The 27,157-nt window shown below is 33.8% G+C and overlaps 1 protein-coding gene across 1 annotated transcript in view; it reads right to left on the bottom strand.

Annotated features, from left to right (window-relative positions):
- LOC142354296 (uncharacterized) overlaps positions 1–27,157 on the bottom strand; it is a 47,071-nt gene that overhangs the window by 15,067 nt on the left and 4,847 nt on the right. Inside the window, exons 2-5 of the mRNA XM_075406559.1 lie at positions 17,615–17,927; positions 16,481–16,657; positions 9,603–9,824; positions 8,575–8,666 (exon numbers count right to left, since the gene is read on the bottom strand). Of these exons, the coding sequence (XP_075262674.1) occupies positions 8,575–8,666; positions 9,603–9,824; positions 16,481–16,657; positions 17,615–17,880 (757 nt within the window). The 5' untranslated portion in view covers positions 17,881–17,927. The remainder of the gene's footprint in view (positions 1–8,574; positions 8,667–9,602; positions 9,825–16,480; positions 16,658–17,614; positions 17,928–27,157) is intronic.

Here is a 27,157-nt window from a genome sequence, read left to right as displayed (position 1 = left end):
TGTCTTCTTTCGGGTAATAAGGTACTATATGATTTCTATGCACGGTTTTCTTCTCATTCGTTTTATCATGTTGTATCTCATATGTAGTATTAGTTAGCATTCGTTGCACAGTGTAAGGGCCTGAGCGTAGCTCTTGTAGCTTTTTAGACTTTAATAGTCCTTTCGAGTGATTTTCTAGTAGTACTTTTCTACCTTCAGGTATAGGCTTTCCGAGTTTAAATCTATTTCTGTACTTGTGCGCTTTATTCGTAGTTTGTCTACATTTAGTGTAGGTATTCGAGTATATTGTTTCAAATGTATTCTCTCGCTTTAACATTTCGTTAGATAATCTGTTTTGTAACAATTTCTCTATCTTTTTGTTATTACAAGTTTCTTCACTATGTGAGTGTGGTGGTAGATTACTACAATACTCTGACGTGCATTTCTTTTGATTATCTCGTAGTAGTCCTAACTTTAGTGATAAGGGTATTTGCGGTTTCGTTCCGAATAGTATTTCATAAGGGGTATATCCCGTACTGTAGTTTACTGCAGTATTGTGTGAAAATGCAAATTTACTAGTGTACTCGGACCAATTAGATCCACTTTTACAAATAAAATGTCTTAGGTAATTTGTCAAATGTTTATTTTGTACTTCTACTTTGCCGTTAGTCCACGGTGAATATGCAGTTCGGGGGCATAGTGTAATTCCCATTTCATTTGTGTAGTGAACGAAATCATTACTAATAAAAGCATTGCCGTTATCATGTACTATTTGTTGCGGTATACCAAATGTAGTTATAAATTTCTCTAGTTGATTTACTGTTTCGAGAGCTTCAGCATTCTTGCTAGGGTATACTTGTATAAATCTAGAGAAAGCGTCTACTATTACAAGACAAAATCTATTTCCTTTACTAAGTGGTCGTAGTGGACCTTTATGATCAATATGAAGTGTATGTAGGGGTATAGCTTCTAATTGTCCCCATGGTTCTAAGGGTGCTTCGTTCAAGTCTTTGCGTGCTGACTTATTAGTTTGACAACTTAAGCAATCTAACATTAACATTTCAATCCATTTAAACATACCGGGCCAATAGAAATATCGCTTAACTCTATTGTAAGTTGTGCTTTCTGCTCTATGACCACTAAGTTCATGCGTATGTGCGACTTCGAATATCTTTATAAATAGTGAAAGTGGTGCACATATCCTAACGTCAAAAGAGCCGTCTTCACAAGGTTCGGAATAACAGAGTAAATCATATTCATTCTCTAGAAACAACAAGTTGAAATTATTCCTATAAGTTTGTAGTGCTTTAGATTGTTTAATAATGTAGTCCTTTTCTGGAGCTTTGCCTAATTTTAACCAGTCTCTAACTTTATTTATCACGGAGTCGTTTACTTGTTCTTCAAGAATATTATCAGTGTCAAGATTAGCGTTTTTTGCGAAATCTGTAACTTTAGCTATTAAATCTAATGTATCTGTGTGGACATCCTTTTCTGAGATGTTTTGAAAAGCCTCTGGTTCAATAAGTTTCTTAAATTTTGTCCGTCTGATATAGTCGGCTTTAGCAGATTCTAATTGTTCAATAAGTGAGTTTTCAATATTACCTTCTACTAAGTCTAACCAATCTTGGTCATCGTAACCTTCTCGGTCATCACTTATTTCAGCTATTTCTTCTATCTCGGAATAGTAGTGATTATCATACTCGCCAGTTAGTTCTGAAGTTAATTTCTTTATTTGATTTATTTGTGTGCCGTAGCGAAAACAATCAGAGAAACTGTGTATAGCATTACAGTGTTCATTTATGTAGTCTGGTGCATCATCTACGCTAAAGTCACCTTCATCATTTATATTAATAAGTTTCCTTCTTTCGCCTTTGACTTGAGTAATAATTGGATAACAGTCGTTAGCTGATGCGTCCTTATCGTCTTGATGCAATACAGAGTAGTTAACTTCTTTTCCGTTAATATGAAACTTTATATCTTTAGGTATTACTTTGTGTTCTAGTTGATAAAGTTTAGCATCTGCTAAAGAAACGTTTCGGCTAAGAATGTCAGGGAACGCTAAGTTTTTGCCTTCAGTGTATATAATTTGCAAGTTTTGGAACTTAGTTATTACAACTTGATACTTAAAGAAACGATGTGACATTTGTCCTCGTCGTGACCAAAGAAATAGAATTGGTCTGTGATCACAGTATAGGTAAATTGGAAAAGGGGATCCAATCACATAAAATTCATATGTTTGTAATGCAGATATTATTCCGCATAGTTCTCTATGTTGAGGGGACATCTTTTGTTCAGCTTTATCAAATACTCTCGAGTTTGCTGAAATCATACGTTTTCTATCAGGAAAATCTTGTATAAGAACACAACCTGTTCCTAAATTAGATGAATCAGCATGTATATGAAAGGGATAGTCGTTAGAAGGAAATGCGTTAGAAATATCGTGACAGAATCTTTGTTTAAGGTCTGTGAATACCTTTTCGTGTTCTGGTAGCCACTTGAATAGTGTCGTATCTTTAGTTAAGTCATATAGAGGTTTTGCATCTATGTGAAAGTTCAAAATATAGGTGTGATAGAAACCCATCATTCCTAACACTCTTAAAACTTCTGTTTTCGATTCTGGCGTTTTTAGGTTTCTAATATCATCTATGCGCGAAGCAATAGGCGATAGTCCGTTCTTAGATATGACATGTCCTAAAAATCTTACTTTTCGTAAGAAAAACATTGTTTTATCGGGGGCTGCTTTAAGGTTTGCCTTTCGAAGCAAAGAGTGATACTCTTTTACTATTGTGAACATTTCTTGTTTATCCTTAGCTTGTAATAAAGTATCGTCTATGTATGTTATGGCTTGTTTACGTTTTATAAGGGGTCCAAATGCATAACGCATTAGTTTGCTAAAGAAACTGGGTAATGGTTTAAGACCATAAAATCCTACTTGATAGGTGTACTGTCTGCCTCCTACAATAAAACTTGTAACCTTCTGTGTATCTTCAGTTAGTGGTACTTGATTATAAGCCGATGACAAATCACTACTTGTAAATATAGTTCCGGTTATTCTTGTCATTAGAACGTTTAGTGGTTCGAGTGGCCAACTAGAATTACTTGTATCAGTTATAGAGTTTAGGTATCTAGCATCAATGACTAGTTTTACTTAATCCTTCTTAGGTAATATGATAACGGGATTGACAAACCAACTATTCATATCATCGTTCTCATTGAGCTCTCTGATTATTCCTGCTTGAATTAATTCGTCCATTAGTTTTTCTAATTTATCTCTGAGATGAATGGGTATTTTGCTTGGTCGTTGCTTTTTAAAGGTTGCGTCTTTCTTTAGGGGTAAATGGAATTTATGTTTAGTTTTGCCAATATCATACTTATGATGTGAATAGACATCATTATCCTGAAGTATTATTTCTATCAACTCAAACAATTCATCATCAGTCAAATCACTTTGCGTGAAATCAAAGTTATCTAAGAACCTTTCTAGATACTCTATGTCTTGAACTGTATTTCTATTTTGCTTAATTTCAAAATCACTAACTGCTTTATTTATGATTCGGTTGCTTTGTAGTTTATCTCTAAACTTAGGAAACTGTTCGTTGACTTTAGGTCTACATAACTCTTTTGCTTCGGTAGAGAAGTCTGTGGCTAGTTCTCTCTCATCTTCTTTGCATTTTTCTATTAACTCACTCTCAATAATTTCGAGCACCTCTTCCTGTTCTAGTGTATTGGTTTCTACTTTTTGTAGTTTATCAATATCATCTTTGCTTGTATACACATAGATAGTTATTCCTGAATTCTTAAATGTTTGTTCAATTAGAGAAGATATCTCTCTCCAATCCATTCCGTCTAAACCACAAGCTATTTTTGGCATCGCTATACAGCGTAAATTTAGTCCTAGTGCATGATCTCTCATAGCAAGTAGCGTTGTTTTGATTGTATCAATTGTTGGCTTCTCAGAGTGATTAGCCTTAGTGATGAGATTATATACTAAGTTATTATCTGCTCTGAAAGTTATTATGTCACCTATATCACAGTTTCTACTTTTACAGTAGTCCTTTAATAAGGGTATTCTTTTGGAGATTGTGTTAGCAAAACCTTTTCTCATTTCTGCATCTGAGGATATCGTGTGCGCTATAGGCATATTAGAGTCAAATATAGATTGGGTACGAAAATCTATATATCTAATGCAAGAATTAGTTTGGATTTGCTGTCCTTCTTGTAAATTGTTTACTACTGTGTTCAGTATGAAGCAACTGTTATAGTCCTCACTTTCGTTTAGTATTGTACTTGTAAATTCGGCACAGTTTTTGATATTGTATCTTTGTATAGGTTTGTCGGTTATATCACACATAGCATAACCTATTATTCCTCTATTTATCTGTATTGGGTGATTCTTTTGATTCTCCATAAATATGGGTAGAAATTCTTCAGGTTGTGGACAAAGTGTGTTCACAAAGACTAGGTCAGTTTTTGCAACGTTAATATGGGGCATGAAATATGTTCCTGGTGGAAATAAGGCTTGACTGGGGTGCTTTTGCTTGTGCAATTGTGTACTTTTCTGTTGTAGAAAGATTGGTTGAGCTATGTTTAAAGCAGTCATCTCAGTTATGTATGGGTAATCTTTCTCATTGTTGAGTGAGCCGTAGCAAATTAGGTTTCTCTCAGTTTTTAATTCTACTGCGGGGATATCGAAGTGAAGTGCTTTTAAAAACAAATGACAAAAATCAATACCTATTATGTTCTGTCTCTGTTCTTTAGTAACGAATACTTTATGGGGGACTGTATATTTAACGTCAGTTTCGAAGCTAGATTGAATAGTTGTGTAGCCAAGCATTCTGATTGATGAACCGGTATATGTCTTTGAATCACAATTTGTATTTTGTAAGTGCAAATTTTGTCCAAGGTTTACTAGTGCAAGGTATGTAGGATGATTGATAATGGTGCAGGTTGATCCTGGGTCAATCATGAATTCTACTTCTAAACCACTATTATTTTTAATGTCTCCGGTGGCAAAGTGATATAAGTTGAGATAAATTCTTGACTTAGTACTACTTTCTTTAGTAGCGTTCGGAGACTTCAAAAGTTTAAAGGAAAGAAGTCTGTTATAGCATTTACGTAGTCATCGTCGCCTTCAACGAAACTTATTTGATTTGGTTGTTGCTGAATATTGTTGGGTTTTGATTGTCTTTGTTGTAGATTGTTATTTCTACTTGGTGTATAGAAGCTAGCACTTTGTTGTGGCTGTTGTTGTTGTTGTGGTGATGGTGATTGTTGTTCAAGATTTGGTTCATTATTTCTATAGGTGTTTTGCTGAGGGAAGGTTTGTTCGTATGGTTGAGTGAAACTATTGCCATAACTGTTTAAAGATGTATTTTGTGGTTGATAGTTAGGCTTGTTGAACCTAGGATTATAGTTTGAGTAGCCACCTCTTGGTTGATAGCCTTGGTTTCTAGGACCATTGAATCTTGTATTGCCTCGGTTATTCTTTCTATAATCATTAGAGAATGTTATATTTGGCCTTCTTGGTTCAACTAGTTCCTTTCTCAATTTGTTAACACTATCATCTATCTGTTTCTTTGTGCATCTAGAGATGTAATGACCATTGCTTCTGCAATAATCACAGAATCTAGTACTGTTAGGTCTACCTTTTATATTAGGGTCTCTTGGCCTAGAAGTATCTATAGCATTCACTTCGTTGCTTTTGAAAAGACTGGTTAAATCGTTAATTTTGCTCACGAGTGTTTTAAGTTTATCTATTCCTGTAGCTCCACTAGATTCTGTTGTTACAGAAAATGTTAAGTCTTTCACGACTAAGTGATCAACAAACTCTGTCCAAGTTATTGAAGGATTCTCAATGAGTTTCTCGTGCGCTTTGCGTTTTAAACCTTGTGGTCTTAGTCCTCTTATAGCAAAATCTATGTATTTCTGACTTCGCTGTCTTTGTTGGATTTCTTTCTCCTTTCTTATATTGTCATCACCTTCAATACTTGTTGGTATCTTTTCTGGCCAACCTTTATCAACTCCACTCTTTATTCCATGTAGATAGTTCTTTATTAATTCTTCTTCTTGCCTAAATGTGTTCTCAACCTCAAGTCTAAATCTAAATTGGTCTCTACCGTCTGTGAATCTTTTTATAAATTCATCTTTTAAAGTATTCCAATCTGTAGCATCTGTGACTTCACTTTCAAACCATTCTAGTGCTGTATCAGTTAAAAGTGAGCCGAATAAGGATTGTTGCCTTTTATCATAGCTAGTTTGTGCAGCGGGTGCCGTAGGCCTAGTTCCTAGTGAAAAGAGTATTTTGTTTTCTACAGAGTTCCAAAAAGAAGTGGCATCCTGATTAGGATCATTGCCTGAAAAAGATACAAGTGAAAGATTTGGATGTGTTATGGGAGTCTCAGGTGGGGGAGTAACGGCAGGTGGAGGAGTACTACCACCAGGACTGGCCATTGTTTAAAGGACTGAAGTTATTGTATTAGAATTATTAAGAACAGAGGAATAGTTTAAATCAAAACCAAAAAAGGATTTTAGTGAGAAGCCCTTTGACTAGTTAACTTACACAAGTTAATTTAATGGCTTTTCTACAATAAGTGAATAAGTTAAATTTAAGCAGGCTTCTCTGATAGTTTAAATGAACAAGTTAAATTGAGAATGCCTTTTCTATATTAAATGAACAAGTTAAATTGAAATTGCCTCTCTGTTATTAAATGAACAAGTTAAATTGAAGTTGCCTCTCTGTTATTAAATGAACAAGTTAAATTGAAGTTGCCTCTCTATGGCCACCATTTATACTGCTGGTCCGTACATTAGATACTTAAACGACGGGGTTAATCGCGGGACCACATGTATAACTTGAGAGTTCAACCCCTAGTTCTACTCTTGGTATATAGTTAAGTATTAAAGAAAGTTAAATGCAAATATGAATTAATAAGTTATGTTAAACAGCATCAAATATGAACCGAGCATTAAGGGATAGAATAATTAAAGTTATAAGATTGAAATAGCACAGATTGAACTATTCTAAGTTGACTTGTAACTTAGATAGAGTTTGAGAGATGTTAAATTATAACTTAGAGAAGTTAAGCTGAACTTACCTGATTTCCAAATTTGTGCTAAGTTAATATTTTATGACTTAGAGAGTTCTTAGTTAAGAACAAGTCACAAAATATTCTAAGTTAGAAAAATATCTCAAGTAAGCTGAGATTGAGCAAGGGAGCAATACGGGAGTATGATTTTAAATCAGAAGTTATCAGGGACCAAATTGTGCTGGTAGTTGAGCGTGCAAGCTCCTTTTATACTTGCGGACACGTGGTTCTCTAGTATCCTATTGGATAGAGATAACGAGTGTCGACAGAGTTACCAAGGTTAACTTGGTGTTATCTGTGTGGCGTGATAATATCACGTCATAGTATTCTCAGTTTTAGTTAGTGATCTTAAAATAGTAGCTTATTCAAAACTACTTAGTAATTTGTTCACACGTTAAAATGGACTTTGTCCAAATCAAGTTTGTGCTTCACGCACTATAACGTAAATTCTCAAAATAGCACTAAGATTATCAAATAGTGTTACTGAGTGTAGCACACTTCAGTACACAGTCTGTGGAGGAAGAGACTGGTTTACATATCAATCTGTGAAGGAAAAAAACAGTGTACACATTAGCCTGCGAAATAAAATACCTGTGTATTAATCATCTTGTAAAAGAAACTTAAAGTGTATACCTTATACTGCCTAGGAAAAGAACAGACGCCTGTGTTAAAATACATTATAGGCAGCATATACAATTCCATGATCAGAAAATTTGTAAATGTAAAAAAATGATGAAATTAGAAGGATTCCGCCGTGAATTGAACTGCGGGCTGTCTTGGGGAATTAAAACAGTTAAACTAGACACGTCAAAATCCATTCGATGTAATAAATTTTTCAAGTGTCAGTCGTCTTTTAGGAGTAGTTAAAATTAGATGCAAAATGAATCATTGTTTCAATGTCTTGCATCTCTATTACTGTGCTGTGTCATTGCCGCCAATGATTTTGGTTTAAAAAAAATTAAAAGGGAAAAATTGTTTAAAATACGTCTCATTAGCTTTAACGTCAATAATTTGGGACGAGTGGTTGCAAAAACGCACGATATTGAGCAAGTTGGGTTATACTACGTCTCAAAAAAGGTCAAATTTTGAAAACCAAGTTCATTTTTTTCATTTTTGATGAGCTTTTTTTCCTACGACGTTTATTGTCATAATCACTTAATTTCAATATATTAGCCAGCAGATTCTGCGACACCACCTTTATGTGTTTCAAGTAGTATTCGCCCAATTTCCACAAATCTTTAGTTTGGACTTATGCGCGCTCGATGCAGCCTCCCATTAGACATTCATGCGCTCGAAGTAACGTCTGATCAGACTAAAATTAGACAACTGTCCAGTAGACTTCCGTGCGTTGAAATGGAAATCCGTGCTTATTTTTGAGCACATACTTCATCCGTGTGCGCTCAAAGAGAGTTTAGTCAGAGGTAGGTTTGGTCTGAGACATCAGCCCAAGAACCCTGGTATAGCTATGAACCCAATCAATTGGAGAAGTGATAGGGAGAAGAGTACTTGCCTGTGAAAAATAGGAATGCGAATGAGCACAGAAGGAGGACTCTGGTCATGGCTGCCTCCCTCCCGCTCTTCTTCATCTTGTCCGCATTACGTCTACAAGAACCATGTTTTCACTTTCATATTGTTTTGAGTAAAAACTACTTCAGTCATTTGTTTTGATACTTTTGATCACATTGACTTGTAAACATATTTTCACCCTAGTCAATCGGGTCTTCAATTTATGAGATCATAATTAACATATTGCTAACACCTAATTGTGTCGCTCATTTGCAGGTATCCTAATTTCTAAAATAAGTGGACTGTATATTGAGATGGACTGATGTTGATCACTCTGTAAGCTATGATTTAAGTATTGCTCCAACAATTTTTGGATCTTTTCTGTCTGTGACCCCCCCCCCCCCCAGCTTAGTGGGCGCAAATTTTTTACACTCCCTAGACGCACGTGTCGCATAATATGTTATGGCACTTTCTCTGTGTCTGGGGGTACGTAATGGGGCAACAAACGAAAAGGATCCGTTTTTTTTCAGAAAAAAATTCATAGTTAACATTTGACGCTACGCACAGACTTGCACGAGCCGTCTTCTTGTTATTGGCCGGACTTTATTACTGCCCAGGTGAGGTTTTTCATTTCATTTAATGGTATTAATTTTAAACGCATTGATTCTTACCTAAAACCAGCATTTGTCAACACATTCAACGGACAATTATGTCACATTTTTCGCTGAAAAAGTGTTTTTTAATGGACGTCATTGCAAGCATTACATAATTTCAGCGCTTTTCAGCGCAATTGGTGCAAAATTTGAGCACATATCTTACAGGTTTTATACATTTCCATCACTTTCAGGGATTATATTAAATCGCATCCACATTTCTCTTACACACACACCCTCCACAATGAAACTCCATTTATACAACGTTCACAACCCAACTCAGTCTATAACCCGGTCTCGTCTCTCTTCCGCGTCTCACGTTCACCCCATTTATTAATCCAATGCTATTTGCCCCCCCCCCCACCAATGAGTGTCTAACCTCATTTGGATGAGTATGGTGACATTGAAGAGGAATATGAGAGTGGTGGGCAATCCACAGAACACGAATGAGGCGGAATAGTGGAAGTAGATGAGTCCACCGAGAGCGGATATGTAGGATGCCTGCGTGCACACTCCATCCACCAGGTCGTAGTAGTAGAGATTACCAGCCACACTCAAGTAAGAGACCACCATCACAACCAGCGATGTTATCACTGGGTACCTATAGTGCACTCAATTCAACATCCCGTTTTTTGAAAAAAAAACCATAAAACCGACGAAACCCAGAAGCATCTTTTTTGGTAGTTTTTTGTCGGTTTCGTCGTCTTTTTTTGGAAGAATGGTCGCTTATTGAATTTTGTCGCTTCCGTCGGTAATTTATGTCAAAGTGTCGGTTATTGTCGTTTTTGTCATGTTGGTCCCAGGATGAGGTGCGTAACCCGATGCAGGTACAGGCCGAATTGACTTGGGTCGCCGACAGGGGGGTTCCAAACCGACCATACCCAAAATAAGGTATTGACCAGACCAAAAAGGCTTTGGTCGCTATTGGCGCCAGTCTGAACAGACATAACCAAGATTTCTGACCAGACGGAACAGGTTTAAGTTCAGTATTTGCATTCTGACTAACTTTAATCCTGGTGATACACTCGTATGAGAAAATACTCGAAAAACGTCATACCGACTTTTATTTGTCGACTAGGGATGTATCGAATCTCTTCGATTATTCCCTAGTCGTCGACAAATCTTCGGTCTATAAACATAAGAAATCATTTTTTCTAGCCAAAAGGACAAAATTGCATACAAATTGTTTAGACTTTTGCTCGACTTTTAACATAAAAAAGATTCGGAATTGTCATTTTTAAATGTAAGGCCAATTCAGTATCATCGGTTTTTAAACGTAAAAGAGATTCGGTATAGTCGTTATCTAAACGTTAAACAGATTCGTTATTTTTGAGAGAAACACGATAAATTTTTAGCTTCTTCTGGGTTTTAACCACAGATTAGTCCAGCAGGCCGAAAAAAAAACGAGCGGTATGTTCGATTTCAAACGTAACCAGCCGTCAAAACTTTGCTTGTAAACTACAAGAAAGATTTTTAACACTCAGTGACTGTAAATTATTCAACAGAAATCTCATCAATATTCAACAAGTTTGTTACAATATTTGAATTCAAAAATAACCAAGAAATTTATATTCGTTCAATTAATTTTGAGAACGAGCTAGAGAATAATCTTCAACATAATTGCGCAATCTTTTGTAATTTTTCTCTCAGAAATACGTCTATAAATCCTGCAAACGGAACGCTATCACAGCATGTGACTTCATTATATACAGAAAAATTAAAGTTCCCTGTGCAAAAACCGACGGTTTCTTACTTCTAAAACCGTACTTGCCGACAATCTCTTGCGCTTAAATATGAAATAAACCGGCGATAACAAACGTTTAAAAACCAAACATACCCTCGATCTCTTACGTCTAAATAACAAACCTACCGCCGATCTCGTAAAAAACCGCAAAATTTTAATTACAGAGCATTCTCAATTAAAATGGAAGTAGGACTAGCCCCCTTTTGAGTTTACAAAGATTGTGTTTGTGCTTTTTGGGTGTGTATTTCCGGCAAATTTAATCAAAATGGACTAAAGAAGCTTATTTCGTGCTAGTTTTGTTGAAAAAGACTGAATTTTGAAATATTTAGCCAAAATTTTTGCCTAAAAATTTAAATCAAAATGTTCTACAATAATTTTGTGTCTTTAAACATAAAATCAACAACACTATTCTTAAAAACTTTAACAAATTTTAGAAAAATTGCCGAAAACTTAAGCGAAAATTCCGGAAAATGTGAATAAAAACAACGCAATTTGGTCTAATATTCACAAAAACTAAAACATTGCTAACTCGCTCTAGAAAACAAAATTCAAGAATTTCTTTTTAATTCCATATTCTTTGCTGTACGGGCTTGTCAATGATATCACTCACAACTCTCGACAATGAATATATCGATTGGCAAAGTTGACTGATTAAAAAACCCATTTGAATATATAGTCCCCCCCCCCACTAGTGGGGTCGGAACAATTAAAATTAATTCTTTCTTATCCATGTTTCGCAACTATCTTGCGGTTAATTTTTGATAAATCTTAGTTGGTTAAGTTTTACTTTGGTTTATTTATCCGACCTCTTTCCGACCATTTCTCCGACCATTTCTCCGACATTTTCCATAATTGTGGCCCAAAAATTCATTTGACTTGAAATTCGAGTTGATTTGCATGCTAAAAAAGCTTTTGCTTAAATTTTTCCGAAGTTTCATTAAATTTCTTTTAAAGGAGAATGATTTAATTTTTCAGAACGATTGATTGTAAAAGATCATAATGAATTTATAGTGAAATGAGTGAAAATGTCTTTTTATGCACGTTTACCAGTTTTTTTCTCTGGTAACGAGTTGAAACAATTTTTGGGTTCAAAACAGCAAATTTTAGAAATTTCAATTAATTCAAAAAAATCTAGATAATGGTTTATTATCATGTGAATCACCAGATAAGTGCGCATCACTTTATTTAAGCTTAAAAAGCTTTAGATGTTGTCAATTTTATTGAACTAATTAATAATTGATTGATAAAGAACACAATTATTTTCATCATACTTAATAGTATAAACTTAGAAATCTTATCAAAGCTGATGACCTAAAAGGGAATCACAAAATTTGCTCGAACATCCTTTTCTATTCAAATGAAAACCTTTTTAGCTTACTTAAAATGAAACCCTCCACTGAGGCAAGGGAAAAATTTTAGACAATTAATTCATTATCCGCTTAATTTCACCGTTTTGTTGTTTCCCATCACGTGATAAGGTGCATTATACGATATGCATTTACGTCATCTAAATCAGTAATACATTTCCACTTAAAGATTTCAAAAACCCTTGAGGATAATGAAATGAAACACTTATTTATTGCTGCGATATATTCGATTAAAATTAATGGTAACCGAGGTGTAATGTGTAAAGTGTAACGAGGTCCACTAAAGTGGGTTCAACAATTGAGAAATTATCAGAAGACATAAAAAAGATGCGAATAAACAACTGGAAGCGAATTAAAGTAAATTGGGAGCCCCTCCCCCCCCCCCCCCGTCCACACACACACACACACACACACACTTACACACACACGCATTTCTTAAATATATAGCCTTGCTTGCCGATAACCGAAACTTTCAACCAGCTGGTTTATCAATTGCCTACAATCGGTTATCTCAAGGAATCTCATTGACTTTAATGAGAGGTTCAGCCACAGTGCTGATCGCCAGAGATCCCCTGTTATGATACTCATTCGTGCGACTCCACCCTCAGCCCCATGGTTAATTTACAGTCTTGGCTCACCCAATTTTAGTTGCCCAGTTATTTCTGTGCGCGAACTTGTTTGTCACCCAATGAGTGGGGACAATGCTCATTTCTTCCGTTCAACCCAATTGTGTTGGTTGATGATGACAAAATTTCGAAGACCCGATTGTGAGGGTTACTGGGAACAAACAAATGGCAAATGCTCAATTTCGTGGGCACCATGGTGATTTGTGGGCACAAGGCTGATCGTAAGAAAACTTTCTGAGAATTGACTGAACTTAGAAATGATTTCATCCATGAGTTCCTCAACCCAGCATACCTTAAATTTATGATTTTAAAATGGGTTTTTTTTATTATTAGAATATACAAAGCACAATGAAAGCAAATACTCTCATTAGTTTGTGCACGCAGACTATAGTTACTATAATATTCATCCAAGACTGGTCTATGCAATACCTATTCACAAATTGTGCCCTCCAAGGCCACCACGTTAAGACGTTTCAAATTAATGTTAATGACTGCCAACAATGTTCATTCGGTTGACAGGCAAGATTACCTGTGTTAACATCAACAGAAGCAGAAAATTATCAAAATTCAATCCAGGCTGCAGTTGGCACTTGTTTAAAATCAAGGACAATTCTGTTATTAATTATAAACATGGGTTAGCGAATGTCGCGTGACGCAATTTAAAGCACAAAATTTAAAGCTAATTTGGTGCTAGCTTTTAACGTTGGTGGTAATAAGCAATTTTGCTGCTCCGTTTTTGTTTAAATTTAGCTTAAACATTTTAATTTTTTTTGTATGTTTCAAGTTATTTGACGTGCTTCGTATTAGTTTTATATAGAGAGCTACAGCCAGTGAACTATATATTATTGGAGTTCATATTGGTAAAAACCTGTATTAACTCATAATACAACCCAATTATATTGTTATAACCAGTGACAGGTGATGTTCGTACATTTTTCGTCTGATTTGTTTTCTGAACAGTACTCTGATTAATTGATGGTTCTGAAAATTGCATCTAAATTGACGCGGTGGTTGTTATTCTGATGATAACTGCTATTCATTAAGATAAGAACACCTTAATCATTCAGCTATCTTCTAAAGACAGACGTAAAGTCACAAGAGAAGCAATTTAACGTTTTGTTAAGAGAGACTAAAAAGTGCTTTTGCAGTTCCTAACCAAAGGCGCCGAAGTACTTCTAACTCGCTGTCACTTCAAGTAAACTTATTTAAGATGTTCAAAAAGTTGAATCTAACCGTCCGAACAAAAAGTTCAGTTCTTCAAGAAAAAAAGTAAGAAAGATGCAGACAAACTAGCTGATGGTCATCTTTCCTCGAAAGCTGTATAGTTCCAGTAACTAACATTCTACGACGTCGTACAACAAAAGCCGATTATTAGTAAAAAAAAATAATTCATGCTCACTTTTCTTTTTATGATGTTTTCACGTACTTGTCTGCCGGAGATCAGAGCTGTATCAGAGTAAATCCAGAGCAAAACTGATAATGTTTTTGGTATAAAAAACTCAAGACGAAAACCATTCCTTTCCAAGTATTATTGAATTCAATTTGTTTATAAGCTCTAATAACTCTTCGATGTTATATAAATATGAGTTACGTTAAGTTGAGAACACCAATCTTTTTATAAGAGGCACAAGATGCAAATGGCAATCTTTCACTTGGATTATATTGCTTTAAATCTTGAACATAAACAGCTAAATGCACCACAAGCTGCCTCAGGCATCTGCCGCGCATTGAGAGGGAATTTTGGGCAAAAATCACAGTGACTTGCACATAGAAAGAGGAAATCAATGCAAGTTGGAGACATTGGGCGATAGTCTCGCAGAACGGTTGCCTAATTATTAGAGTTGAAACAATATGTCACAAGATTAACTCAGTCCCGGAGTTTTTTGCATTAATTAATTCTTTTTCACTCACACATTAAGAGGAGATTTGAATAAACTGGATCAAAATTGACGCCCAATAAAAGGAAATCTTTTGATCATTTTATTGAATAGCAAGGGGCAGCTGAACACATTAGGAGACTATTAGTTTGTTTAGTTTGTTTGAGAAATTTGTCAGCAATTATCAACGTATTTCAATTAGATTTTATTTCTAAAAGAACCTGCAACAGAAGGGTTATGTCAGAGGCGCACAAATCCTTGAGTCAAAAAGGAATTTCTTTGAAACAATGTCATTTTTGCTAGTATACTCTTTTGTTCTCGAAGTATGCACCTTTACATACATGATAAGTTTTTGTTTTAAAAATTGCACTTGTACTCGGATGTTCCAAGAAATATGCACCAGTTTATTGGGAGGAACAAACTGAAAAAAAATTGTATAAATCAACCGCTCTCTTTAATTGAATTAAATGAACGCTCATTTCTAAAAGACCATGAGAATGCGTTGCAAAATAGACTACTCAAAGATTACAATACCAAAATTTAAATGACAAAACTCTTCTATGGCAGCTAAATTCTAGAAAATATTCATGAACTTTGCGTGTTTTTTGGTTCGTTTTTTCTCGTCTTCAATTTCGAAAGCAAAACTTGGCTGTTCCCAATTAGCAATATATTAAAATTTTAGAAATGAAGCAAACAAAAACAGAAAATTAACTCTATTTTTTAATAATATTTTGGGCGAAATTGCTGCGTTTAAAGTAATTTACAATTTTGATTACTTGATTCTTTTTACACTTTTGACGCACAACAATCAAATTTTAGATTATTCTCTGACTAATGATGATTGAGATTGTTTTAGATTATTGATTATTAATACTGCATCATTTCAAAAAACTGAGAAAAATCAGACAAAAAACAAAACAAAACGCAGGGATGAGAAATCAGGCAACTATAAAAAAAAACTATAAATCAAGCGAAATTGTGTCCTTTTCAATATTTTAAGGTCTCTTCATGCTGATTTCTTGGACCATATTTAACTAACTTATAAATTTTGGATGCAATCTCATCATGGGTACTTTTGTGCAAGGCAAATACCAACCAAAGAAAACTTACAACCCAAAAACGAGGACTAAGCCATATCACTAGAGTGCACCAGAGCGAGCCAAATCTGATAATGTATGACTTTAAAGGAAGCCATGTACGTACCATTCAGTTTGAACGAGGCAAAGTCTGATCAGAGGCTTTTATTATCTGGAAGGGTCACAACGTAAAAGAATTTGGTCTGCATTGGTTTGATCATGAGCAGTCATGACGAAGACTTGGACCTTCCAAATCAAGTTCTTTGCAAAAGTGTTTTTTAATCCGGGACTGAAAAAGTTGAGCAAAAATTAGTAGTAGAGATCTAAGCGTGAAAACTCTCTTTAATGATAATATAATTTGTTATCGATTTTCTTGAACTTTATCAGTATTACAACTTTGGTAAAATCTGTGAGTGCCCCCCCCCCCCAACCAGCTTTGTAAGCATATGACTTTTAAAACCCGTGCTATTTTTTGTAGTAGTGTGCTTAATTTTTAAGGGTCATTATAATGTAAATGCTGGGGGGTGTGGGGGCAGAATAGATGCTAAATGTTGAATGATAACTGACTTGAGGTTAGTCTTGAGTTGTCTGTATTTGATAGGGAAGCTGACAGCCATGAGTCTGTCGAAAGTGAAGGTGGCCAGAATGAACTGGGTTGAGACAGTAGTGGCATAGTTGATCCACATCAACACTTTGCACCACCCTCTCCCCAGTTGATATGGGTTCAACCACCACTGGCTAATGCTGAAAAAAAGACAAAACAAAACTATTCCAAATCCTTCTTATCCATTTCTACACTATAATAATCATAAAAAGGAATTCAAACCAAACATGGTTTCCACCACCTTGGTTTCGCCCCACTTAGGGGAGGTTAGGTTCAAATGGATCCGATCCAGAAGAATAGCAGTAGTATCTGAATTTAGATGTTGCTTCTGCCTCAAAGAATTTTGTCATTTCTCTTTAGTAGTGGCGATCTAATCATATAGGGCACTCATGTTAGGAAAAATTGGCATCGAAAGAGAATCATAGACAGCTAAGAGACCTATTTTTACCTAATAGAACGAACAGCCACAATTTCAAGATTATTAAAGTAATAACAATACTGATTTTGCGATTAACTTATTTAATATTTGAAAACATGTGGATATTTAACCTGAGGGTAATAATCAGAATAGTTTACATCTTTATTTATTAAAAAAACAAGAGTAGAATAATGAAACAATTTAATTGAAAGTGGTATTAAAAACGCTATCGTTTGCTACAAATAGACTAACGGTCTATATGTGAGGATCAACTAGATACACAATATTGATCAATTGCGATCATCCAAAATGGAATTAGATTGAAGCTTGAATTAGAAGCCGTCTCCGCCTCTCTATCGGTCTTTAAGAGGGGGAGAGTAATTTCGCTCGGATTAGTGGGTGAAATAAATCCATTTTGTTGTCTTAATACATGGATGTGGTCATTTCTCCTCTGAGCCCAGTTACTACCATACAAAGGAAATTATAATTGAAGCCGTATTTGGTTAACGCAATTTGGAGGTTATTAAAAGCCATATTGGTAAGTGAAATAAATCTGTGACGTTTTCAATACCAGTTGATACCTAGATGAGCAGGTTTGGCATGCGAGTTATTCTTCTAAAACGACAAATGCATTAAGTTATTGAAGGTCAACTACAATTGGATCTGTTTGTGAACTAACCCGGTGTTCATGACAGCATCCACAAAACCAGACAGAATATCCCCGGAGAACATTATGAGCATGAAGACAGTTGAGGAGGTAGTCACCCCCATGTGAATCAGAGTCCCAATTCCCATCGAGTTCAGAACCAGACCAACGAAGAACATCCCAGGCACCACAACTGCATTCGTCACATACATGAAGTCCCCCCAGAACTCACCCAGACCCTCGTCATCATAGTCCGCAACACCCATGGAAGTATCGCTGCTTGTGCTCGAATTCATCATGTCTTATGACGGTTGATCTTGTTTTGTTTTATTTGAAATTATTCAATCTAAAACAATGGTTCTCTCGAGTTTTCGTAGCAATTCCAGAGGTCACACCTACTAAATCTCTATAAATTCGCATTTCGTTATAAATCTATCTAATGCTCCGACAACGTTTCATTTTTCGTTATTTCCCTGTTAGTTTCTTTTTTAATAGCCGCGAAGCGACAGCGGCTATTATTGGGGACATCGTGGTTTTTACAATCCAAAAAATGTGGATTGTATTGGTGCCCTGTGTTTTTAAGATGTTTTCACGCAATTTTCAATGGCCTTTATCTTTCAAAACTGGATAAACTGGTAAAGCCCAGAGGGCATTAAGTTTCATTCGAGGCTTAAAGTCCTTCAAGAAGTTTAGAGTGGTGTAGCTGCGGGAATGGCCCTAATTGAAGGTTAAAAGTTCATTTTTAGAAGTTTTTGGGCTCAAAATGTTGCAATTTTTCATGATGTTGTCATTTTTTTCTAGCCTCAAGGGCCAGGGAATCTCTTTTAAGGTTTAATAATAGGGCACTGCATAGTTTCTAGCCACAAAGTGCAACTGTTTTCAACATTTTAATGCCTCGAAGTTTAGCAATTTTCTATTAAAATCTGCAATTCTTTCAAGTTTTTGTAAAGTTTTTGTCAATATCTGACTTTTGTCAAACCTCAAGGGCTAGAAAACCTATTCCACAGTCTGATTTAAAAAAGTTACTGCAAGGTTTTTAGCGCCAATGAAATGGTTTCCAACAATTTAACGTTTCGACTTTTAGAAAGTTCTTGATGAAACTTGAATTTTATTTAGATTTTTTATTCAGTTTTTTTGCCTCAGTAGCAACGTAACCTTCTCCAAGGTTTGATATTATGTTATTACCAAGTTGATTGCGGCTAGGGAATTGTTTTCAACACTTTAAAAAAACGAGTTACATTTTTTGAAATTTGAAATTTTTTCAAAAAATTATTGTCTATCGGAGTGTATGAGTAAAAATTATTGTCTATCGGCGTCTAATTATTGTCTATCGGAGTTTATGAGTTAATCCATCTTCAAGGGCCAATGAATTTTTTTCTGTTATAATACTTGTCTTGCAGATATATTACTGGACCAATTTCAAAGACAAAAATCGGCTCTGAATCAATATTTGAAATAGTTATATTTAGAGGGTTCAAATGTTGCCTTCGGGTTAAAAGCGTCTAGAGTTTTAGCAATGAGTGTAATTTCGTTTAGTTATTTGATTGTTTTAGCGTCTCAACTTTTTGAGATTATTTTGTTTGTTTTTTCGCCGGCATTGCTCAATTGATCTGCTAGTCAGTTAGAGCACTTCTAAGTTTTTCATTTAAGACATATTGTATTTCAAGACTTGTCCTTTCAAGTATTTTATTTCGGCGTCTCCGTCGATGATTCTTGCGACCATTGACTTTTCAATTTCGGTTACTTTTCCTGCTTTGCAGTTACAGTTTGCCAGCGTGCTTTTAGATTACTTGGGTGATTTACCTTACAAAAAAAATGACTTTGGAACACTTTTTTTAAACTTTTTTGTTTCATGAACCTTTAATAGTTAAAGGTCAGTAGTGTGCATCTAAGTATTGCTAAAAGTATATGCCCTAATTGTTGAATATTAGGGTCTTGAATTTTTGATTTTAAATATTAAATTTTAAAACGGGCTTTTCCTTATAGACCGCATGTATCTCATAAAAATGATCGTTCAAATCGAACCCAAAAAGTCTATTTGTCTATTAAAGAACCAGTGTCCAAAATGTCTATCTTATTTTTTGTTGTTTGAATACCATAGAAGGCCACAAGCGTCTATTGTTTTCCTGAAATTGCAGCCAATTGACGCTCAATTGAGCCAAAAATCTTATATACTAAAAACATCCTCCAATCCAAATAATCCAAGATAGATGAATTTTCTATATCAAGCGGTTGTTTTTCGGCAATCTGGCAGCTATGTTGTTTTTTGTTGCCTAGTATAGTAATAGTAAGGAATGATCTGCTAGTCTGTTTATTTTTGAACTCAATAACAATATATTTTATTTCGGGAGTTTTAAAAAAGTTCGAATCAAACATTAAAAATATTTTCAATTATTTTTCGTCGATTTAACCTTCTTGACGAAGTCTTCGCACTTAGCAAATAAGTGAAGAGCAAAACAAGAAGATATTCTCATGAAAGTTGCAACCAAGACATCAGTGGATAAAGCTCTTTTAATGGTTTTTTCGATCTTTGATTAGTTTTTGAAGAGTGTAGATCTGCACTGTAATGCACATGAGAACCCTGATCTAATAAAAAATCATTTCACAAAACTTTTCACAAAATTTTTCGTTTCCTCTATTTCAATTACGTAACTCCATCGTAACTCAATTTTTATATGCTTAGAACTCTAACTTATATGGATTGCTGTTGCTGAGGGGCCACAAATGATTCATATATGACGTCATATAAATCATAATGTACTTTATTGTACGATAATGGTACGATTTCAATTATGGTACCTGTAAGATTACGATGAAATCATAAAAAATGCTTTTATGAACCAAGTAACCATAGTTATTTTCCTTATTAATTTCAGAATTTCTGTTGGTGTATCTCAATGCTTTGCTCAAAAATACTTCAAAGATATTATCAGAAATTTTCTATCCTCTCTCCTAAGAGCCAGTACTTGAATTGCCAAGTCACCTTGGACCCTACATTTAATTCTGTGTTGGATAGTGTACCCCAGACGAGAAAGATCTGTTAAAAACGATTTTGACCACAAACAAGTTTTGGTTCAGCCCTTTTTTGATGATGCGAAGTACAAAGATCATCGGATGTCAATCCCCACTGTATAACTTAGTTTGGAACAGCTAACTCCCCGTACCGATCTCAAAGTGCGATTCAGTACTGGGCACGTATAAATGCAAGTCTTTCTATTAAAACAATTAGTAATCAATGATTACAATTTTTATTATTATTATTATTATTATTATTATTATTATTATTATTATTATTATTATTATTATTATTATTATTATTATTATTATTATTATTATTATTATTATTATTATTATTATTATTATTATTATTATTATTATTATTATTATTATTATTATTATTATTATTATTATTATTATTATTATTATTATTATTATTATTATTATTATTATTATTATTATTATTATTATTATTATTATTATTATTATTATTATTATTATTATTATTATTATTATTATTATTATTATTATTATTATTATTATTATTATTATTATTATTATTATTATTATTATTATTATTATTATTATTATTATTATTATTATTATTATTATTATTATTATTATTATTATTATTATTATTATTATTATTAGTATTATTATTATTATTATTATTATTATTATTATTATTATTATTACTTTTAGTATTATTAGTATTATTATTATTATTATTATTATTATTATATATTATTATTATTATTATTATTATTATTATTATCATTATTATTATTATTATTATTATTATTATTATTATTATTATTATTATTATTATTATTATTATTATTATTATTAATATTATTATTATTATTTTCATTATTATTATTACTATTATTAGTATTAAATTGAATTGGTACCCGCGATACGGATATCACTTTGTTAATTAATTACAAAAACAAGACAAATTTACAAGATACTGATAGTATTTAAAGTTCACAGCCTTTAAATTTCAAAAGAGAGCTCAACTGTTTCCGAAATAACACTGCTGTACATTGAGAGAAATCCAGTCAGAAATTGAGAGGTCCTTTTGCTGGTTGAGAATATCTGCATTTTTCACAAATTTCAAAACAAAATACTCTTCCAATTTGACTGATTTCGTCAATTGGAATTTGATCTCAAAAATTGTTTAGCTGCAGAACGGTTACTGTGTGGTCCCTTGAAAACTTTCCAATAACCATCAAACTTAAAGGCATTATCACATTTGTAAAATTTGTTCAGCATAAAAAGATCATTTCGAACCAAAAGAAAAGTGATTGGCAACAAATTGTGCTAAATTTGAGGCTCAGATTGTAGTCACTATCCGTTATAAATTTTTTATTCAAAGCCCACATGAGCGCTAATATTTGAATGTTTTCTAGTTTTCTGCAATTGTAGTCATATCAGACTTGAATCGCACTTTGCAAGTTGATTTCCCAGTCAATACTCACAGTCAATACTCACATTTATAGCTGCCAGCGCTACACCAAAAAGAAAAAAAGCACCACGGGGGATCAATTTGTCCCGTTTTTTAGTCCTTTCATCCCAAAAATAGCCGAAATCACCAAATATTTATAATCAAATTTACCAAAACTCGAACCTATCTAGCAAAGGGAAAATTGTCAAAGTGTGCAGCAGCCAGCTGTCCCGAGGCTCTATTATCCGACATCAAGTGCCAATTGATCTTATTTTATTTCAAACTCCACAAATCAGCCAGAAGATGAATCTAATCAAAATTCCCGGCTGTCTCCTATTTCTGACCTTTTTTGTCTATTTTTGACGTAGCGTTTTTCGGCTAATTTTGACGTTTCTTTGATTATTTGAGAGGTGTTTTTTCGGCTAAAAATTTGAATTGATACCAGTCTGTGGATTAAAAAATCACAATTGGCGCAAGACTTGCCATTATAATATCAGAACTATTGCAAGTCTGGCAACTAAATAAAATCAGAATTGGCGCAAGTATGGCAAGTAAAAAATCAGAATTAGTGCAAATCAGGCAAATGTGAAATCAGTATGAACGCAAGTCTGGCAATTTAAAAAAAACGATTGAACCAATACTGGCGAGGCATTTCATTTAGACGTGCACAGTACTGATTCGCACTTGGGGTTCGGCACGGGTTGAGTGTTAACTGATCATGCACGGACAGTATTAAAAAAGTTCAAGTGGCGCAACATAAACTCGGCATACTTCGGCATAGCTTCGGGCTAGTTTCTGAAGCCGTTGGAAATGTTTATTTACTTCCATTAATTTGAATAAGAGGGTACAATTCAAGGTCAGACAAAGCAAACAAAAATACTCAATGTGAACCAATTAGGTTAACGCATTTAGTTTTCCCGCTTAATCATTTTTTTAACAGTAAAAGAAGACAAGATAATTAGAATTATATCTGTTCAAAGACTGTTTTAGAATAATTCTGATTAAAAAAGTAGCTCGATCCTGCTTCAAAGGTCTATTCCTGAAGAGACACGCGTCAACAATTTTCCTTTGAATCAGAGGACATTTGCCATGGCATCAAACATTTTGAATTGAATTGTTGAAGAATTGAGGTTTAGGTTTCCTATCCTGCCACTTTGTTATCTCGAAACTCAAAGGCTGAGCGGAATACAACGAAAGCTTCTCCAATGCTTTGATTGAAACAAAAATGAAACAAATTATAGTTAGAGGGATCAAACGGTCAAAAAAGATTAAAATGACCGGGATGAACGTTCTTGGCGATCATACGGAGATTAAAATATATGGTTCCATGTCTGACATACCAAAACTCTTATTAAGACCTTGCAATGAGTAATAAGAGTAATATGTGATCTTCAATTCAAATGGTAAAGTTGAGTAAAGAACACATGGAGATCACTTGGCAGCTGCAATGATTGTCAGAATATACACTCTAGTAAGTAAGTTGTGACCATAAGATGGAGCTTGAAATGATAGCTCAATGTGGGAGAGCACAGTAAGACTCTCGCAGTGTGAACCGGTTGGATCAGTGAAGAACACAAGATAGAAATCAGTTAGATTAATTAAACTGCTAATCTGTTGTGTTGATGACTATAATCATGAAAACCAAGTTAATTGTCAATTCAATTTTTCTGCTTTCGAAAAAAAATTAAATATTGTGGGGCCGCAACCCACAAAGGCTCCAAACATTACTCTCAAAACAATAGTGTTGACATATAATTAAAATAACCAGATAATAGCAGCTCTAATATTGACCAAAATTTTAAAAATATTAGAATGGAAACTAAACGCATGTGTAGTGACCCTTTAAACATGCTCATGAAATTTGTAATGCGGAAGCGTTCGAAAATTACATTTTAAAGGCTGCAAACAAAAAACACTTGAAAGTGACAGCTAAACAAGCTGATTTATGGCTCATTATTTATGAGACAGTATCTGTAACCAATTGTCATAAAGATTTATGGTTTAAACATTAGAACCGAGATTGTGTCAGAGAATAAATATGATGTTCAACGCTATCGTTGGGACCAAACACTGCGTTTGGGAAAAACAAACAGAGCAAGGACTCTGGGACCAAGTTATCTTGGTGAACGCAAATATAGATAAAACCGGGGTCTAAACGGTTAAATTCGAGTATCACGATTCATAATAACTTTTAACGCAATTTTTGAAGCTGCCTTCCCTACTTTACACTTTTATAAAAGTTAACTTGTATTAATTCTTCTTTGAGCTGAAATTTGCTTTTAATTTCTGAATTCAATTAGTTCACCCAATTCGAATTTTTCACAAGAATTCGGAGGACACTTTAGAATCCAAGTTAATCCGAAGGGAGTCTATACATGTGACAAGTTGCCAGCTGTTAAAAACAAAAAAATGGGTTATTATTGTATTGAAGTCAAGGAATCGTCAATAATTTTTTGGCATTTTCAAACTTGCAAGTTGTCTTTTCACCGTTGTTAAATGACTCCGCCGAGGTCACCTCGGAAATCTGGTCGCAAACCACTAAGCGGTTTTCGAGTAATTTTAGAAGTACTCAATGACTTCAAGCAGAATCACTTAATCTAGACATGCTAGTCGGCCAGTAATAACAATTTTAGAGTAGTTCACTTAGCTGATACAAACGAATACTAAAGTAATAACTGTATAATATTATCGTTTAAAACGAAAAGACTCGAGTAATCAAAAATTATCACGAAACGTCCTGAATTACAACTCAAAGAACTTTATGTTATAACTAAAAACTATCTCTTTAACTTGAATTATCTTGGGAAAAACTAGTTGACTAGAAAAGCAAGCAAGAAACTCAAAAAATTGTTATTTGTTTTGTTCAAAAACAGTTTCTTCACTCTGCTGTTTAATCTGCATAAAACTTTACACGCCCCTCATTCAGTACTCGTTTTTTACTCCCTGATGATGAATATTCACTAGGATAAATACTCCATTCAGAAGCCCCCTTGACATCAAAATTCAAAAAATAGAGAGATCTTTCGAAAAGACAGCAGCTTAAAATAATTCAAAAAACTTTATTCAAATTTCTACTCCAAAATGCTAGCCTCAAGAATAGATGATAAATCCTCTGACAAAGACCAGACAACTTAGTTTTTTTTTATATTCGCTGAACACAAAGCAAGTACCCTGAAAAAAATTCATCTAAATAAATTTTAAATGAAGTATGCCCCCATAAATATAACGCATATCGGAAAACACCAAGTAGCTTATTCGACTGTCAAATATTTGAACTACTTTGTTGCATTGTACGCAGCTTTGCAGAATCCTAGAGAAATAGAGGCACAAAAAATCCGTTGTAAACTTTATTTCAAATTTGGTGAACAATCATTCTACTAACGAAAAATTTTAACCAATGCTTTTATCAGTAGTACCTGATAGTAACTTTTAACCTGAAATAAAACGACTGCATTTCTTGTGAATTTTTTGTTCCTCTTTTCATTTTTCTCTAAACATCCCACTCTATTTATCATTTATGAATATAAAACACTCATTGCCGCTTTCAGAGTGACGTGTTTTTTTTTCTATTTTGATACTTACCTTTTCTTCAGAACAATCGTTTTTAGTTATATATATATACATATATATATATATATATATATATATAAATATATATATATATATATATATATATATATCAGAACAATCGCTTTTAGTTATATATATATATATATATTTATATATATATATATATATATATATATATATATGTATATGTATATATATATATATATATATATATATATATATATATATATATATATATATGAATTTATTGAAGTAAGATTTTTATGCAATTTTCCTGAATGATCAGATCATACTTTTTAAGACGGCGTATTTGTGTTTTCAATAATTAGTTGTACAAACTTTTGCTTAGTTTGATTCGTAGACAATCATTTTTGTTTTAAATTTTTATTTTCGCTAGCCGTTAAAAATTCAATGAAATTTTTCAGTCCTTTGAATAAATGAAATGCAAAAATATTTCTTAGTTTCATTAATTTTTGATTCTCAAAAGTTTTATAGTCTTTCCGCATGATTCTTAAAAGCGATGTAAAATTTTTTGTTCCGGGTTAACACTCTAACTTTTTCAACCTCTCTGTTTAAAAAATAATTTATAATAGTTGTACAAAATTTGTGCAAGATTGTTGCTGGATTTATTACCTTCTTGCAAAATATTGCACGGTTAACATTTGTTTTTGACTCGGGTTCTTTTTTATCGCTCCAAATTTGGTTCAAACATAAAAATTTAACCATCGAGGAGTTTAAGCGTTTCCTAGCGTCCACTTAATTATACCCTGCCGCTATAAGTTAAAAAAAACAGGGGTTGACAAATCGCATCTTGCTCAAAATAAATGCCTTGACATAATTAAGGCTAACTAAGTCTGCAATTTTAAAGTAAACTTGATGGAAAAGTTACCCCCAAATTGAAAAGCTTTTTGATCTAGAGTTGTTTCAATAAAAAAGCTTTTGGGCAAGCCTAGGAATGCACGGGAATTAATAAGGCTGCTTGAAGCGTTAATTTGATCAATTATGGGAAGCCTTGACTTTTAACTAAAAAGGGATCAAAAAATTTTAAGAGTTAGGGTTACTTAGCGGAACTATTGGCGATTGACTGTCATTAAAATAAAAGTGTTTTTAGAGCTTCTGATTTGTTGTGAGTTAACCTCTGATCATATGTGTGAGTTTCTTGCTTCTTGTAGCATCCTTGATTTCAAGTGAAATCCTTAACCCAATGAAGTGAATACGGAAAAAAGGTTTATAAATGGTAGACTGTAAAGTAACGTATGCTTTCTACCACGACCCGGCTCAGCTAGTTATTGAAAAATTTTTTAATGGAAGAGCTTCCAGAATTCAATCTTGACTCTATTTCCTAATTATATACTTGTGAATTGTCTGTTTTTGTCATGATTTTAAAACTACTTCTAATTTAAAAAGATAGGTTTGTCAAATTCATTTTTGTCTGATTTGAGTCTGATGCCCACGTGCGCAACTCAAACTGGTCTGATCAGAGCCCAATTTAGTCCGGACGGTCTGGTACCCCTGTGTGACTCGAATCAGTCTGATGAGAGCTGGCTTGAGTTGCACTCCTC

Source organism: Convolutriloba macropyga, chromosome 15 (assembly GCF_964194025.1).
Source record: "Convolutriloba macropyga chromosome 15, txConMacr16.3, whole genome shotgun sequence".
In the NCBI taxonomy this organism is placed as follows: domain Eukaryota; kingdom Metazoa; phylum Xenacoelomorpha; order Acoela; family Convolutidae; genus Convolutriloba; species Convolutriloba macropyga.
The sequence above is the reverse complement of the archived record's forward strand: the minus strand, read 5'-3'. Positions and strand labels throughout refer to the sequence as shown.